Source organism: Nerophis ophidion, linkage group LG19 (genome assembly GCF_033978795.1).
Source record: "Nerophis ophidion isolate RoL-2023_Sa linkage group LG19, RoL_Noph_v1.0, whole genome shotgun sequence".
Lineage (NCBI taxonomy): Eukaryota > Metazoa > Chordata > Actinopteri > Syngnathiformes > Syngnathidae > Nerophis > Nerophis ophidion.
This window is the reverse complement of record NC_084629.1, coordinates 19,113,421-19,131,967: the sequence shown is the minus strand read 5'-3', so window position 1 is coordinate 19,131,967 and position 18,547 is coordinate 19,113,421. Positions and strand designations below refer to the sequence as shown.

The window sequence follows — 18,547 nt, the reverse complement described above, 5'->3', positions numbered from 1 at the left end:
CTGTGTCATCTTTTTGTAACACATTTTTTTCAATTGATTTCAACCATCCTAAAGTTAAAATATTCAATTTATTGTAGACATTCAGGCTATCTATTTGTATATATGATACATTCCAGGTTTCCCCCCTTCTGAATGACACATTATTTATTTTGCAGATATACACCCCAGCGTCCAATACTTGGTTACTTCATGCATGCTGTTAGCATGCTAGCAGTAGCATGTGAGTATGCCATCTTTTTTTGGTCATTTTGCAGGAATACACTCAACAGTCAAATATTTTGTTACTCTGCAGATGCTAACTTTTGGCATGCTAAAATTTATGCTCATTTTGCAGGTATATACCAGAGTCATATATTTTGTCATGTGACACATGCTAATTGTCAACATATTAGTATGCAAGTTTTTTTTTGTTCATTTTGCAGTTATTTACTGAAGAGTCCTATATCTTGTTACTTGGTGCATGTTAACTGTTACTATGTTAACAGTTAGCTTGTTAGTGTGCAGAGGTGGGTAGAGTAGCCAGAAAGTGTACTCAAGAAAGAGTACTGTTACTTTACAGATTTATTACTCAAGTAAAAGTAAGGAGTAGTCACCCAAATATTTACTTGAGTAAAAGTAAAAAGTATGTTGTGAAAAAACTACTCAAGTACTGAGTAACTGATGAGTAACCTGATTACGGCAACAAATAATGCACAAAAACATAAAAATAGCAATGAGCAAATTCAGAGCCAGGAATATCTCTTAAGCAACTAAAACAATTATATATATTAAATAATAGTACATTAAAATAAAATAAAAAAAATGGCACATTGGGCCACAATAACTTAACAGCACCATAGCCTCAGTAGGCATTCATTGATTTGATTGATTGATTGATTGATTGATTAAAACTTGTATTAGTAGATTGTAAAGTACAGTACATATTCCGTACAATTGACCACTAAATGGTAACACCCCAACAAGTTTTTCAACGTTTATCAATTACTTAGTAAATGGCCAAGTCGAGGTGATCTACCTCATATATACATACACACACATATCATTTATACACACACACATATCATACATACACACACAAATCATATATATATATATATATATATATATATATATATACATACATTTATATATACAGTATATCATTTATATGTATTTATTTTGCCGTTTTTATTCACATATTGAAGGTGTTTTAATGAATATACATGCATGTTTAACATATAGATTCCTATCTTTCATGAAGACAAGAATATAAGTTGGTGTATTACCTGATTCTGATGACTTGCATTGATTGGAATCAGACGTCCACGTTTTCAAATGGAGGAGAAAAAAAGTTCCTCTTTTCTGTCTAATACCACATGAAAGTCGTTGGTTTTTGGCATCTTATCTGTCCAGCTTCCATATTCGTTTTTATACACTTTACAAGAAATACATTGGCGGTAACGAGTGTACAAAGCAAACGTCCTGACCTCAATTTGGCTCGGTGTGCCAAACACTGCACCTACAGGAAACAGATGTTTGAACAATAACGAACATAACAGGAAACCATGCAAAGACTGCACATACAGGAAACAGATGCTTGAGCAACAACCAACTTAACAGGAAACCAAGAGTACTTCCTAGACACGAGACACATAGCAACTGACGTCAGTCAGTAGACTGACCAATCAGATAACTACTAGCACAGTGTATATAGGCTGCTGTACAACAAACTCTCAGACAGATCGCTTTGGGTTTTCCTGGTACTACTGTTAAAGTGTACTATACGATCTCCGCTCTCTGCAGACTGCGTTAAATAAAATACTTCTACTTGACTCAAATCCTGCCTCCTCGAATTGTTTTCCTGCTCCCGGCCCGGGTGAGACGGCACTAAAAATGCGTCTCAACAATTTGGGGGCTTGTCGGGGATTGAGGGAGTTGTGAGGAGAACATCGAGAGGACCATTCGGACCTAAAAATTTTCTTCATGGACAAAGGACAAATACACTAGCCGGCACTTACAAATTAGGTAAGCAGAAACCTGTTAAAACAAATTCTGCATATTGGAAACTACTAAAATAGTATCCTGTCCTATGTACTTGTAATAAAACATAAAAACTAAAAGAGTCAGTAGAAGTGTAAATAACTTCGATACAGGAGGAATACACAGTAACCTAGAGAGTGGCGTAACTCCACCTGAGATCCGACGGGGTCCAGGAGCGGTTAGTACCGCGGCTGGGTTAGAGTCCCGGGGGTTGAGGTCCCTAAATTCTAGTTGTTGTTCCGATATGAAAACTCCAAAAACGTTTGGGAAAATAGGTTTATAAACCTTGGAGAGATTGAAATATCGCTGGATAAAACTCCTCAAAACAACAAAATAGGTTGTTTTACGTGGGAAAAATGAGGGGAGAAGAAAAATACAGTCGAAGGAAACTGCAGTTGAAAACAGAGAGTGAGTAGTCTTTCGATAACACAACTTGTGTGTTGAGGTAAGAAGGGAAGTGGGGAGAATAAGACTCTGAGTAAATCGTTGTGTGAATACTCGTTGTGTGCTGTGTCTGCGGCTGATGAACTGACGGGATACCTAACGGTGCCAACGAACGTCGTTCATTCGCTACAGTTTAGGGCGGGGTGGGCGGTGAAAACCGTCCATATCTGACCAACAGACACGCAGCGAGGGCTAAATCACCCAGTTGATAAGCGAGACATCTTATCTTTGGAGTAAACGCTGTGGTTCTTGTGATAGGACACCCAGTGGGAGACCGGACCGACCTTTAGGGCCGGCATAGAAGCTTGTCTCTCAGAGAACCGCAGTGGGCTAATGCAGCTATCTCCGGGAAGATTCTTGTCGCAATAAAACTGTGGAGCTCAGAGTCTAGTTAAAAAATGGAAGGAGAGTTTGATAGAGAAATAGATGATGATGGATGGGGCCCGGTCAGCCCATATGTCACCCTATTGACCCAAATTGGATCCACAGCTAATGCCCTAGCTGCCACATCAAAGCCAACAGATAAAGAGAAGAAAGTAACAAAAGCAAAACAAAAATTAGAACAACTTATTCAGGACATGGGGAAAACATTGGAACATATAGGGCCCTTAGGACAATTGATACTTGATAAGATGAACACAGCTGCTGTAAAGAGAGATGAAGCGGAAGAGCAGGGAAAGATTGCAGGTTTGTTGCAGAATTCCAGTTGGAGGAAAAAGGAGCGCGACTGGGAGAAGGAGCGACGGGAGTGGGCTGAACTATTGATCTGCTGGCAAAGCACCAAACATCTGCACCAAAAGGAGCTTCACTCCAAATCGGTAACTGCACCTCATGTCCCCACATGTCCTCCACCCTATGCGCCTCCAACCCACGGCATGTATCCCACATTTTACATTGAAAGAGGGACATTCTGGCATTAGGAGATTTCCTCGCTGTTGCTGCTCGGTGCATGACCCAGACTAATCTTAGAGATGTAGAGACGGACGCAAAAACTCTAACACTGTCCGATGAGGTCAGATTCACCCAACTATGCACTGCTCTTGGTGCTGCAATGCGTAGTCATTTCCCACTGCCTAATTCAGTCGTTATGCCTAAAATTAGATGGGACCCCAAACAAAACCCCAGGCAGTTTTTATGTGAAGCCAAAGAGGCCTGGACCAATCAAACCGGCCAGTACCCCGGTAACACTGGGTCACAGGCCGAGTGGTTCCGACAAGCAGTTCTGAGTGGAGTGCCTGAGTCAGTGCAAACAGCCATGAAAAGTAACCCTGACATGTTAGGATGTCAACTTTGTACATGGGAGAAGCATCTCGTTCATCACCTTAACACGGCTCGAGACAAAACACAACAAGATGAGAAAGACAAAGCAGATTTGCAGGCACAATTACTGAAGTTACAACTAGCCAAAGCTAAAGATGACTTAAACGACAAAAAGAAGGGCAAGAAAGATCAGGTCAAGGTTATGTCTCAAACTGTACAGCAGTGGGACGGCGATAACGTTCAGGAGTCTGGGACGCCACATTTCAGAAGAGGGGGAGGACAAAATAGGGGAAGGGGAGGCCCATGGGTTGGAGGAAGGAGAGGGTTTTCTGGGGGAAGGCCTCAAGGAGGAAACCAAGGCTGTTTCCTGTGTGGGGACTCCTCCCATTGGGTGAGGGAGTGCCCATATAACCCTGCTCAGTCACAAAGAGGGTTTCGACAGAGAGGAGGAGTTCAGAACCGGGGAGGAACACACCCTCCTCAGTCTCAAGGGAGAGGACCCGCACCACAGTTCCCCTTGTGGCAAGACACTGAGTGACACGCCCCACAGAGAAGCCCTGGACAGCACCTTACGGCAGAACCGGTGCTGTCAGTGACAGTAAATCAGGACTTGCTGCCTTTCTTAGTGGATATCGGTGCTACCGTCTCCACTATCAAGACTGTGGAAAAGAAGCTGCTTACATCAGACGTCATAACAGTCATGGGTTTCTCTGGGGTTCCTACTACGCTGCCTTACACCAAGCCTCTCACAACAAGGCTTGGCAATCAGACTGTGTTACATCCTTTCATCTACTCCCCTGAGGTACCTTCCAACCTGTTGGGGAGAGACCTCCTGACTCGATTGGGGCTACTATTCTCTGCTCGCCTGACGGACTAACAGTCTCATTCCCTGATGGAATATCTCTACCCTGCGCCAGTATTGAGTCTTCACATTCAAGCCAATACATGATTCAGCCAGTTGCAGACAGATCGGCTGACATCTACTGGGGTCTCCTACGCAGTGAAACTAGTGATAAAGGTGGAATCCTGTCGGCTTACCTTACTTGGAAACCCTGGATCTCCCAAATACACCCCTATGTGGCCCCTCCTGACCTTCCTCATATGACATTGTTTTATGATAGAGAGGATACACAGTGGTATGAGGAACAGTTTAGCAGGGACATAGAGGGAACTAATTGGGCTCTTTCCACTAATAACATTTATGTGGCTCCCATAGGTGTAGCGGCAGAAGTTTCTCTCACCCCAGAGCAACTACAGTGGTACATGATGAGTGACGAGGCTTCCCCCCATGTGTCTTTAGCCTTACATCCAGAGCACCAAGCCAAAGAGCTGGGTTCTATAGTTAAAACAGCACAACTGCAAACTGATTGGCAGAGGGTTGGCTCTTCGTTGTGGTATTCACCCGCAACTCAAATCTACAAAATACAGGTTTCTTGCACTGACCACGCTCTCCTTGAACACGGTCAAATCTCCTGCCACCATGGCCGAGAGAAAACAGATCACCCCGGAGCAGCATTGTTGTTAGATTCACTGCCTGACTCACTATGGTCCACTGGGCCCACGGATGTTGGCCTAGTCGACTGCCCCCCAGTTACTTTCAAGCTGAAAAATAACAACCCAGTATGGGTTCCCCAATACCCAAGTAAAAAAGACGCCGAAATCGGCATTGCAGATACCATTGAAGGTCTATTTGAAAAGGGGGTGTTGGTAGAAACATCCTCGGAATGGAACACTCCCATATGGCCCATTGAAAAGAAGGGCACTGGTAAATATCGCATGGTTCATGATCTTAGGGCCATTAACTCTGCGTTATGCACGCAAACCATCCCAGTTCCCAACCCTTACGTTGCGTTGACTAATCTTGATCCTAGCCACCAATGGTTCACCTGTATCGACCTCGCTAATGCATTTTTCTGCCTACCACTAGCCGAAGAATGTAGAAACATTTTTGCCTTCACCTACCGAGGGGTCCAACTGACCTATTCTCGTCTTCCTCAGGGATTTGCTCTATCCCCTGGCCTATTTAATCAGGTATTAAAGGATGTTTTGACGGATTGTGCTACCACCTGGAATAAAAAACATAGCACTAACTGAGGCGCACGGAGTGGGACATGTCGGGGCTGCACAGATGCAGAGAAACCTCGAAAATTGGTGGCACCCATTTTTGAAAGATATGTGTAAATATCATGTACATACTTGCCCTGAATGCAGCATGTATAATGCACGACCAACAGTCAGACCGCATCCTGGACGTTTCCCTCTCAAGACGAAAACAGGGAAAGAAATCCTCATAGATTACACAGATATGGTGAACTCAGTAAAAGGGTACAGGTATATGTTGGTATGTGTGGATGCGTATTCAGGTTGGCCAGAGGTACTCCCTACAAAAAGGGAAGACAGTAAGACAGTGGTGAAGTTTTTGGTAAACCAGTATATCCCCAGACATGGTTTTCCTGAGAAAATCCGATCAGATAATGGTACACATTTCAAAAACCATGATCTGCAAAAGGTTGAAGAAATGCTGGGGTTGAAACACAAGTTTGGTTCGGTCTACCACCCACAATCCCAAGGAAAGGTTGAAAGAATGAACCAAACACTCAAATCTAAATTGGCAAAAATCTGTGCACAGACCAAAATGAATTGGCTAGATGCGCTACCCCTTGCCCTCATGTCTGTTCGAAGCTCAATAAACCAAAGCACGGCCTTTACTCCCTTTGAGCTGACCACAGGCAGGAGGTTTCCAGGGCCCCAGTCCAAGCTTATTGGAATCAAAGGTGATGATCAGTCATTAACCCACACGCAGTATTTCCATGCTTTACAAGCCCTTGTTGCAGAGTATGCCAAGCAGGTGGGGGAGAGAAACAAGGAAGACGCAGCGACCCCACCAAGCACAGAGTGGGTCCTACTGAAGGTGCTCAAGCGAAAGTGGACCGAACCCAGGTGGACGGGTCCATATCGAGTGACTGAACGCACCTCGCATGCTGTTCGGCTGAACGGCAAGGGAGACACGTGGTTCCACTGGAGCCAGTGTGCAGCGGCGGATGCCCCTGCACGCACGTTGGGAGAGACACATACCGAGTTACGTGAACAACAACAACGGGAGAAGACCACCAATCAACAAGGGGCAGAATAATCCCCTGGTGGCATCAGGGTGAGGTAGTCTACCCAAAATCCCTGTGGGAGGAGGTGAAATAGCGCTCCTCTCCTACACGTGGTGTGCCAAACCACCAACCAGATTCGTCGAGGGACCAAGAAGATCGTGACAACCATCGACCTCCTTATTCTCTGTTGGTTTGGGGTACTCATGGTCTTTCTTTGAGCCCTAATACATCTGTCCATCACGGGTACAACTCAAGTTTAAGGTGCCACTAAGTATTAGTACTTAGTCGAATTTTCACATATTATACGATGTTTTGATTTGTGATCTCTTTAATAGAGATCAAAAGGGGGATTAATGAGTGTACAAAGCAAACGTCCTGACCTCAATTTGGCTCAGTGTGCCAAACACTGCATCTACAGGAAACAGATGTTTGAACGATAACGAACATAACAGGAAACCATGCAAACACTGCACATACAGGAAACAGATGCTTGAGCAACAACCAACTTAACAGGAAACCAAGAGTACTTCCTAGACACGAGACACATAGCAACTGACGTCAGTCAGTAGACTGACCAATCAGATAACTACTAGCACAGTGTATATAAGCTGCTGAAAAACAAACTCTCAGACAGATCGCTTTGGGTTTTCCTGGTACTACTGTTCAAGTGTACTATACGATCTCCGCTCTCTGCAGACTGCGTTAAATAAAATACTTCTACTTGACTCAAATCCTGCCTCCTCGAATTGTTTTCCTGCTCCCGGCCCGGGTGAGACGGCACTAAAAATGCGTCTCAACAGGGGAAAACTCCGTAGTTTGCTAGCTTGTTTGCGCTGGCTTTCGGAGACTCTTATTTTGTTAGCGTAGGCGCGATGGAGCGGCACTTTTATTGTGAAGACAGGAACTGTGCGATCCGTCTTTAGGGTTTTGACGGGAAGTACGGTTGAAATAAAAAGTGTCTTTTTTCCTTTACACTTTTGATTGATTGAAACTTTTATTAGTAGATTGCACAGTACAGTACATATTCCGTACAATTGACCACTAAATGGTAACACCCCAATACGTTTTTCAACTTGTTTAGGTCGGGTCATGTGACCGCCTGGCTCTGTTTGATTGGTCCAACGTCACCAGTGACTGCATGTGATTGGTGAAACGCAGGTATGCGTAGATTCTACTTTGAAGCTCTGTCATAAACCAAAACAAACATTAATATAATAGATCGATAAAAAAAAGTAGCGAGTAGCGGGCTGAATGTAGATAAATGGAATGGAGTAAAAGTAGCGTTTCTTCTCTATAAATATATTCAAGTAAAAGTAAAAGTATGTTGCATAAAAACTACTTGTAGAAGTACAATTTATCCCAAAAGTTACTCAAGTAAATGTAACGGAGTAAATGTCGCACGTTACTACCCACCTCTGTTAGTATGCCAATTCAATCCACTTTCTGTATATAGAACATTTATAACAACAAGAATGTTTCCAAAGTGCTACACAAAAATATTCAAAAAAATATTTAAATACTATCCCTAGCGCCACCAATGACTGAATAAAAAAAAAGAAGAAAAAAAAAGATTAAAAACAATGTTAAAAGGTAAAACCAATCAAAACAAAGAATAAAAATAAAAATTAAAAAACACAGAGGACCACAGAACTCACGCAGTGTTAAAAGCCAGAGAATCAAAGTGGGTCTTAAGACGAGACTTAAAACACTCCACTGTGGGAGCAGTTCGAACTTGGAGGCCCTCTTTTTTCACTCATTTTACAGGTACACACCCAAGTGTTATATATTTGGCATTTTTACGCAGGCTAACTATTAGCAGACGAGCGTTGACATGCTAGTATGCAAGGCTTTTTTTTGTTAATTTTGCAGGTATGCAAAGTCATATAGCTTGTTACTTGATGCATCTTTACTATTAGCATGCTAAAGTTAGCATGTTATAATGCTTCCTCCTTTCACTAGTTTTACAGGTATGCACCCAAAGGTTAAAATTATTGACGCGTAACGCATGGTGTTAAATGCTAACGTTGAAGTATTAATATGCAATGTTTTCATGTGTGCAAATTTTGGAGGTATACACCCATGAGTCAAATATTAAACTGATAGCATGTTAGTATGCAAACCTTTTTGCTCATTCCGTAAGTATAAACCTAGGAGTTAGTATGTTACATGATAGCGTTTTTGCTAATTTAGCAGGAATACATCTAAGAGTCATATATTTTGTCACTTACCAAATGCTAACTGTTAGCATGCTAATATTAGCATGTTAATATGCTCACTTGTTTCCTCATTTTGCAGGATTACACCTAAGAGTCATATATTTTGTCACCTCACAAATGCTAACTGTTAGCATGTTGCTATGCTTATATTTTTCCTCATTTTGCAGGATTACATCCAAGAGTCCTATATATTGTCACTTAAAAAATGTTAACTTTTAGCATGTCAATATGCTAGCATTTTTCCTCATTTTGCAGAACTACACCCGAGAGTCCTACATTTTGTCACTTAACAAATGCTCACTGTTAGCATTCTAAAGGCCTACTGAAATTAGATTTTCTTATTTAAACAGGGATAGCAGGTCCATCCTATGGGTCATACTTGATCATTTCGCGATATTGCCGTATTTTTGCTGAAAGGATTTAGTAGAGAACATCGACGATAAAGGTCGCAACTTTTGGTCGCTAATAAAAAAGCCTTGCCTTTACCGGAGTGACGTCACGGGTTGTAGGGCTCCTCACATCCTCACATTATTTACAATCATAGCCAGCAGCAGCTAGAGCTATTCGGACAGAGAAAGCGACAATTTTCCCATTAATTTGAGCGAGGGTGAAAGATTCTTGGATGAGGAAATTAAGAGTGAAGGACTAGGAAAAGGAAAAAAAGGTGATTGCAGTGGGAGCGAATCAGATGTTATTAGACACATTTACTAGGATAATTCTGGAAAATCCCTTATCTGCCTATTGTGTTACTAGTGTTTTAGTGAGATTGAATAGTACCTGAAAGTCAGAGGGGTGTGGCCACGGGTGTGTTGACGCCAGAGTCTCTGAGGGAAGTCACGGCAGCTGCAGCAGGACGGAAACTCCGCTGATGTCTCCGGTAAGAGGCGACTTATTACCACTATTTTCTCACCGAAACCTGCCGCTTGATATGTAGTCGGTATCCATGTTCACTTGACCGCTCTGATCAGTAGTAAAGCTTCATCTTCGGGAATTTTAAACAAGGAAACACCGGTTGTGTTTTTGTGGCTAAAGGCTAAAAGCTTCCCACCTCCAACTTCTCTACTTTGACTTCTCCATTATAATTGAACAAATTGCAAAAGATTCAGCAACACAGATGTCCAGAATACTGTGTAATTATGCCATTAAAGCAGACTACTTATAGCTTGGATCGGGCTGGAAAATAATGTCCGCTACAACCGGTGACGTCAAACGCACGCGTCATCATACGCGTCATCATACCGCGACGTTTTCAACATGACACTTCGTGGGGAATTTAAATTTGCAATTTAGTAAACTAAAAAGGCCGTATTGGCATGTGTTGCAATGTTAATATTTCATCGTTGATATATAAACTATCAGACTGCGTGGTGGGTAGTAGTGGGTTTCAGTCGGCCTCTAATGTTGCATTTTAATATGCTTGCTGGTTTGTTTATATTGCAGGATTACACCCAAGAGTCATATATTTTGTCACTTCACAAATGCTAACTGTTAGTATGCTTACCTTTTTGCTGCTCTTTTTGCAGGTGTACAGGAGGTCAGAGGTCACAAAGCAAACTTTCAGAGCAGCTGCCACGAAAGGACACATCTTTGCAGATGATGCATACAATCATAGTAAGTCTACACAAGTAGTCAGAGGCACTCGCTCAGGCCCTGGGGGGTCAAAGGTCAAAGGGTGGTCTTCCAGCGAGATGAAGACGGTCTGAGAGCAGCAGCTTTCACTTTTAATTGTCCAGCGTCAAATAGTGTAGGAGAGCTCCCTTAAATGTGCTGAATGTGAGTGCATTGTGTTGCTCTAAAAATAAACACAACAAATATGCCAAGTGTGCATTTTGCTCTCTGGCTGACAAGTGGGGACGACCAATGAGGCGTCCTGGTGCTGCTGAGTGCGCCAACGTGTGGCTCAGTGTGAGGAGCGAGCAGCGCCACAATCTAGGCTAATCCTCGCCTTCACTCACATCCCCTCGCTGCTCTTCATGCGTCCATAGAAGGTGACATCATGATGGCAGTGAGCAGCTGCAACACTAAGCAGGGCTTTTTCATGGAAAGTTGTTTACGTTTCTCAGATGAAAAGTTTATAGAGGGTCAGGTTTTGTAAAAAGGTAAATACTATCTTCAACCTGTACAGTAAATACATCATACATGCTAATGTTGATGTAATCTTTTTGTTTTGTCCCACTAAGAGTGGAAGTAGTAGAATAAGTGGAATTAGTGAAAATGGAAGAAGTACAAGTGGAAGCAGAAGGATTGGAAGTAGTATAAATGGTAGTGGTGGAAGTGAACACAGTACAAGTGGAAGCAGAAGGAGTGGAAGTAGTAGAAGAAGTGGAATTAGTGTAAGTAGTAGAAGTGGAATTAGTGGAAGTGAAAGTACAGTAGTAGGAGTCTAAGTAGTAGAAGAAGTAGTGTAAGTAGCAGAAGTGGAATTAATGGAAGTGGATGTAGTATAAGTGGAAGCAGAAGAGGTGGAAGTAGCAGAAAAAGTGGAATTAGTGAAAGTGTAAGTGGTAGAAGTGGAAGTAGTAGAAGTCTAAGAAGTGGAATTAGTGGAAGTGAACACAGTACAAGTGGATGCAGAAGGAGTTTAAGTAGTAGAAGAAGTGGAATTAGTGTAAGTGTATAGTAGGAGTGGAATTTGTGGAAGTCGGAGAAGTCCAAGTAGTAGAAGAAGTGAAAGTAGTAGAAGAAGTGGAAGTAGTAGTATTGGAATTAGTGGAAGTGGAAGTAGTTCAAGTGAAAGCAGAAGGAGTGGTAGTAGCTGTTGTGAAAGTAGAAGAAGTGGAAGTAGTAGTAGTGGAATTAGTGGAAGTGGAAGTAGGTGAAGTGGAATTAGTGGAAGTGGAAGTAGTAGAAGTGGAAGTAGTAGAAGAAGTGTAAATAGTAGTTGTGTAAGTAGTAGAAGTGGGATTAGTGTAAGTAGTAGAAGTGGAATTAGTGGAAGTGGAAGTAGTAGAAGTCTAAGTAGTAGAATAAGTAGTGTAAGTAGTAGAAGTGGAATAAATGGAAGTGGATGTAGTACAAGTGGGAGAAGAAGAAGTGGAAATAGTAGAAGTGGAATTAGTGGAAGTAGTAGAAGTCTAACAAGTGGAATTAGTGGAAGTGAACACAGTACAAGAGGAAGCATAAGGAGTTTAAGTAGTAGTAGAAGTGAAATTAGTGGAAGTGGAATTAGGAGAAGTGGAAATGGTAGAAGAAATGAAAGTAGTAGAAGAAGTGGAAGTAGTAGTAGTGGAATTAGTGGAGGCAGAAGAAGTGGTAGTAGTAGTCATGAGAATATAATAAGTGGAAGTAGTAGTAGTGGAATTAGTGTAAGTGGACGTAGTAGAAGTGTAAGTAGTAGAAGTGAAATTAATGGAAGTGGATGTAGTATAAGTGGAAACAGAAGACGTGGAAGTAGTAGAAAAAGTGGAAGTAGTTGAAGTGTAAGTGGTAAAAGTGGAATTAGTGGAAGTAGTAGAAGTTTAAGAAGGAATTAGTGGAAGTGAACACACTACAAGTGGAAGCAGAAGGAGTTTAAGTAGTAGAAGAAGTGGAATTAGTGTAAGTGTATAGTAGAAGTGGAATTAGTGGAAGTCAGAGAAGTCTAAGTAGTAGAAGAAGTGGAAGTAGTAGTAGTGGAATTTGTGCAAGTGGAAGGAGTTCAAGTGGAAGCAGAAGGAGTGGTAGTAGTAGTTGTGAAAGTAGAAGAAGTGGAAGTAGTAGTAGTGGAATTAGTGGAAGTGGAAGTAGGTGAAGTGAAATTAGTGGAAGTGGAAGTAGTAGAAGTGGAAGTAGTAGAAGAAGTGTAAATAGTTGTAGTGTAAGTAGTAGAAGTGGGATTAGTGTAAGTAGTAGAAGTGTAATTAATGGAAGTGGAAGTAGTAGAAGTCTAAGTAGTAGAAGAAGCGGTGTAAGTAGTAGAAGTGGAATAAATGGAAGTGGATGTAGTATAAGTGGGAGCAGAAGAAGTGGAAGTAGTAGAAAAAGTGGAATTAGTTGAAGTGTCAGTGGTAGAAGGGGAATTAGTGGAAGTAGTAGAAGTCCAACAAGTGGAATTAGTGGAAATGAAAACAGTACAAGAGGTAGCAGAAGGAGTTTAAGTAGTAGTAGTAGAAGTGGAATTAGTGGAAGTGGAATTAGGAGGAGTGGAAATAGTAGAAGAAATGAAAGTAGTAGAATAAGTGGAAGTAGTAGTAGTGGAATCAGTGGAAGCTGAAGGAGTGGTAGTAGTAGTAGTCGTGAGAGTAGAATAAGTGGAAGTAGTAGTAGTGGAATTAGTGGAAATGGAAGTAGTAGAGGTGGAAGTAGTAGAAGTGAAATTAATGGAAGTGGATGTAGTATAAGTGGAAGCAGAAGAAGTGGAAGTAGTAGAAAAAGTGGAAGTAGTTGAAGGGTAAGTGGTAGAAGTGGAATTAGTGGAAGTAGTAGAAGTTTAAGAAGGGGAATTAGTGGAAGTGAACACAGTACAAGTGGAAGCAGAAGGAGTTTAAGTAGTAGAAGAAGTGGAATTAGTGGAAGTGTATAGTAGGAGTGGAATTAGTGGAAGTCAGAGAAGTCTAAGTAGTAGAAGAAGTGAAAGTAGTAGAAGAAGTGGAAGTAGTAGTAGTGGAATTTGTGGAAGTGGAAGGAGTTCAAGTGGAAGCAGAAGGAGTGGTAGTAGTAGTCGTGAAAGTAGAAGAGGAAGTAGTAGTAGTGGAGTTAGTGGAAGTGGAAGTAGGTGAAGTGGAATTAGTGGAAGTGGAAGTAGTAGAAGTGGAAGTAGTAGAAGAAGTGTAAATAGTAGTAGTGTAAGTAGTAGAAGTGGGATTAGTGTAAGTAGTAGAAGTGTAATTAGTGGAAGTGGAAGTAGTAGAAGTGGAATAAATGGAAGTGGATGTAGTATAAGTGGGAGCAGAAGAAGTGGAAGTAGTAGAAAAAGTGGAATTAGTTGAAGTGTCAGTGGTAGAAGGGGAATTAGTGGAAGTATTAGAAGTCTAACAAGTGGAATTAGTGGAAGTGAACACAGTACAAGAGGAAGCATAAGGAGTTTAAGTAGTAGTAGAAGTGGAATTAGTGGAAGTGGAATTAGGAGAAGTGGAAATTGTAGAAGAAATGAAAGTAGTAGAAGAAGTGGAAGTAGTAGTAGTGGAATTAGTGGAAGCAGAAGGAGTGGTAGTTGTAGTCGTGAGAGTAGAATAAGTGGAAGTAGTAGTAGTGGAATTAGTGGAAGTGTAAGTAGTAGAAGTGTAAGTAGTAGAAGTGAAATGAATGGAAGTGGATTTAGTATAAGTGGAAGCAGAAGAAATGGAAGTAGTAGAAAAAGTGGAAGTAGTTGAAGTGGAAGTGGTAGAAGTGGAATTAGTGGAAGTAGTAAAGGTTAAGAAGGGGAATTAGTGGAAGTGAACACAGAACAAGTGGAAGCAGAAGAAGTTTAAGTAGTAGAAGAAGTGGAATTAGTGTAAGTGTATAGTAGAAGTAGAATTAGTGGAAGTCGGAGAAGTCTAAGTAGTAGAAAAGTGAAAGTAGTAGAAGAAGTGGAAGTGGTAGTAGTGGAATTAGTGGAAGTGGAAGTAGCTCAAGTGGAAGCACAATGAGTGGTAGTAGCAGTCGTGAAAGTAGAAAAAGTGGAAGTAGTAGTAGTGGAATTAGTGGAAGTGGAAGTAGGTGAAGAGGAATTAGTGGAAGTGTAAGTAGTAGAAGAACAGTAAATAGTAGTAGTGTAAGTAGTAGAAGTGGGATTAGTGGAAGTGAACGTAGTACACAGAGGCAGAAGGTGTGGAAGTAGTATAAATGGTAGTAGTGGAAGTGAACACAGTACAAGTGGAAGCAGAAAGAGTGTAAGTAGGAGAAGTAGTGTAAGTAGTAGGAGTGGGATTAGTGGAAGTGGACGTAGTACACATGGAAGCAGAAGGTGTGGAAGTGAACGAAGTACAAGTGTAAGCCGAAGGAGCGGAAGTAGTAGAAGTCGAAGTAGTGGAAGTAGAAGTTGAAGGAGTGGAAGTAGTAGTCGTGGAAGTAGTATAAGTGAAAGAAGTGTAAGTAGGAGTAGTGGAATTAGTAGAAGTAGAAGGAGTGGAAGTAGTACAAATGGAAGTAGAAGTAGAAAGAGTGGAAGCAGAAGAAGTGGAAGTTGTAGGAGTGAAAGTAGTAGTCATGGAAGTAATAGTAGCGGAACTAGTAGAAGAAGTGGAAGTAGTAGTAGTGGAATTAGTGAAAGTGGAAGTAGTACAAGTGGAAGTAGAAGTAGAAAGAGTGGAAGCAGAAGAAGTGGAAGTAGTACTTAGTAGTGGAATTGGTGAAAGTGGAAGTAGTAGTTAGGAGTGGAATTAGTGAAAGTGGAAGTAGTAGTTAGTAGTGGAATTAGTGAAAGTGGAAGTAGTAGGAGTGGAAGCAGAAGAAGTGTAGTAGTCGTCGTGGAAGTAGTGGCAGAGGAAATAATAGAAGTGGAAGTAGTAGTGATATGTGTGTGTGTGTGTGCATGATAGCATGAAGCTGTGGGATTGATTCCAGTGGGGGATGGGGGGGGGGGGGGGGGGGGGGAGGGAGGGCTCGACCTTGATATCCTGACCAAGCGACCCTGAGGGGTAAACAGAAAGGTCGTTTATTTTTCCAATTGTGTTCTTTGAAAAGCCAACATGTTTTGTCCAGCATCTCTCTAAATGACAACCTATGTTAGCGCTAAAGCTAACACATGATTCTCCCCAATACTCAAAACTTTCATGCATTTGTAAAAAAAACTATCTTAGAAAAGCTTTAATGTTAGCATGTAGCTCACATAGCTATGCTAGTGTTGTTAACCTAGCACGATACTAGAATGTGATGTTAGCTCATAGCTCATATAGCTACTGCATATGCTAGTGTTGCTAACCTAGCTTGATGTCAAAATGCAATGTTAGCATGTATCGCACATAGCTATGCTAGTGTTGCTAACCTAGCATGATGTTGACTGAAATGTTAGCATGTAGCTCACATAGCTACTATATATGCTAGTGTTGTTAACTTAGCTTGATATTAAATTGCAATGTTAGCATGTATCTCACATAGCTATGCTTGTGTTGCTTACATAGCTTGATAATAAAATGCAATATTAGCATTTAGCTCACTTAGCTATGCTAGTGTTGCTAACCTAGCTTGACATTAAAATGCAATTTTAGCATGTAGCTCACATGTGTTGCTAAACTAGCTTGATATTATATTGCAATGTTAGCATGTATCTCACATAGCTATGCCCGTGTTGCTAATCTAGCTTGATAATAAAATGCAATTTTAGCATGTAGCTCACTTAAGTATGCTTGAGTTGCTAACCTAGCTTGATATTAAAAAGCTATTTTAGCATGCAGGTTACATAGCTATGCTAGTGTTGCTAACCTACCTTGGTATTAAAATGCAAAGTTAGCTTGTAGCTCACATGTGTTGCTAACCTAGCTTGATATCATATTGCAATGTTAGCATATAGCTCACATAGCTACGCTCGTGCTGTTAACCTAGCTTAATAATAAAATGCAATGTTAGCATATAGGTCACATAGCTACGCTCGTGTTGTTAACCTAGCTTGATAATAAAATGCAATGTTAGCATGTAGCTCACATAGCTATGCTCATGTTGCTAACTTAGCTTAATAATAAAATGCAATGTTAGCATGTAGCTCGCATAGCTATGCGCGCGTTGCTAACCTAGCGTGATGTACACAGTACAACAATGTCGTGTACCACTGACACTTCTTTTAAATGGGCCTAACATAAGTGTCAGTGTAAAAGTAGAAAACAGTTTTTGTAACTCACAATAAAACAGTATTTGTTTTTGTTTATGTTTAATAAATAAAGACACTGTTTGAATCTTCTGTTGCTGAGCAAGCATGCGTGTTACATTCAAGTCTACCTTTGTGCTAATTATAACATTCTTGTTGGATTAGTAATGTCTACACTACCAAGTGTGTTGTTGCGTACAGTACCAAGTGTGTTGTTGTGTACAGTCCCAAGTGTGTTACCGTGTTTCCTTGAATTGCCGCAGGGCATATAGTATACGCCTGCCTTGAATTACTGCCGGGTCAAACTCGCTTCCCAAAATAATTAGCACATGCTTAGTATTACCGCCTGGTCAAACTCGTGACGTCACGAGTGACACTTCCCCTGTCATCATTTTCAAAATGGAGGAGGCTGATTCTAATTCCGGTAATTTGAAATCGCATAAAGGGAAGAAGATTAAAAGCTATTCAGTAGGATTTAAGGTCCAAGTTTACATCAAACTCAATTTTTTACTGCATACCTTTGGTAAGTTCCGCAGTGAGAAGAGGTTTTAAAATAATGAGTGAGAAGAGGTTTTAAATTAATTAGCGCCCCGGCAGCAATTCAAGGAAATTCGGTATGTACAGTAACAATTGTGTTATTATGTACACTACTAAGTGTGTTACAGTATGTACACTACCAAGTGTGTTGTTATGTACACTACTATGTGTGTTACAGTGTGTACAGTACCGAGTGTGTTGTTATGTACACTACTAAGTGTGTTACAGTGTGTACAATACTGAGTGTGTTGTTATGTACACTACTAAGTGTGTTACAGTGTGTACAGTACCAAAAGTGTTGTTATGTACACTACTAAGTGTGTTACAGTGTGTACAGTACCGAGTGTGTTGTTATGTACACTACTAAGTGTGTTACAGTGTGTACAGTACTGAGTGTGTTGTTATGTACACTACTAAGTGTGTTACAGTGTGTACAGTACCAAGTGTGATGTTATGTACACTACTAAGTGTGTTACAGTATGTACAATACCAAGTGTGTTGTTATGTACACTACTATGTGTGTTACAGTGTGTACAGTACCAATTGTGTTATTATGTACACTACTAAGTGTGTTACAGTATGTACACTACCAAGTGTGTTGTTATGTACACTACTATGTGTGTTACAGTGTGTACAGTACCGAGTGTGTTGTTATGTACACTACTAAGTGTGTTACAGTGTGTACAGTACTGAGTGTGTTGTTATGTACACTACTAAGTGTGTTACAGTGTGTACAGTACTAAGTGTGTTACAGTATGTACACTACCAAGTGTGTTGTTATGTACACTACTATGTGTGTTACAGTATGTACACTACTAAGTGTGTTACAGTATGTACACTACCAAGTGTGTTGTTATGTACACTACTATGTGTGTTACAGTGTGTACAGTACCGAGTGTGTTGTTATGTACACTACTAAGTGTGTTACAGTGTGTACAATACTGAGTGTGTTGTTATGTACACTACTAAGTGTGTTACAGTGTGTACAGTACCAAGTGTGTTGTTATGTACACTACTAAGTGTGTTACAGTGTGTACAGTACCAATTGTGTTATTATGTACACTACTAAGTGTGTTACAGTATGTACACTACAAAGTGTGTTGTTATGTACACTACTATGTGTGTTACAGTGTGTACAGTACCGAGTGTGTTGTTATGTACACTACTAAGTGTGTTACAGTGTGTACAGTACTGAGTGTGTTGTTATGTACACTACTAAGTGTGTTACAGTGTGTACAGTACCAAGGGTGTTGTTATGTACACTACTA

General features: G+C 41.0%; 2 protein-coding genes across 2 annotated transcripts; both read left to right on the top strand.

The window, feature by feature from the left end:
* The first annotated feature begins 4,668 nt into the window (after positions 1 to 4,668).
* LOC133538113 (uncharacterized) lies at positions 4,669 to 5,817 on the top strand. Its single transcript, XM_061879435.1, has one exon. The coding sequence runs from the start codon at positions 4,669 to 4,671 to the stop codon at positions 5,815 to 5,817; it is 1,149 nt and encodes a 382-aa protein (XP_061735419.1).
* A 34-nt stretch (positions 5,818 to 5,851) lies between these two features.
* LOC133538114 (uncharacterized protein K02A2.6-like) lies at positions 5,852 to 7,526 on the top strand. Its single transcript, XM_061879436.1, has one exon. It carries the CDS (start codon positions 5,852 to 5,854, stop codon positions 6,854 to 6,856), a length of 1,005 nt encoding a protein of 334 aa, XP_061735420.1. The 3' UTR covers positions 6,857 to 7,526.
* The last annotated feature ends 11,021 nt before the right edge of the window (positions 7,527 to 18,547 follow it).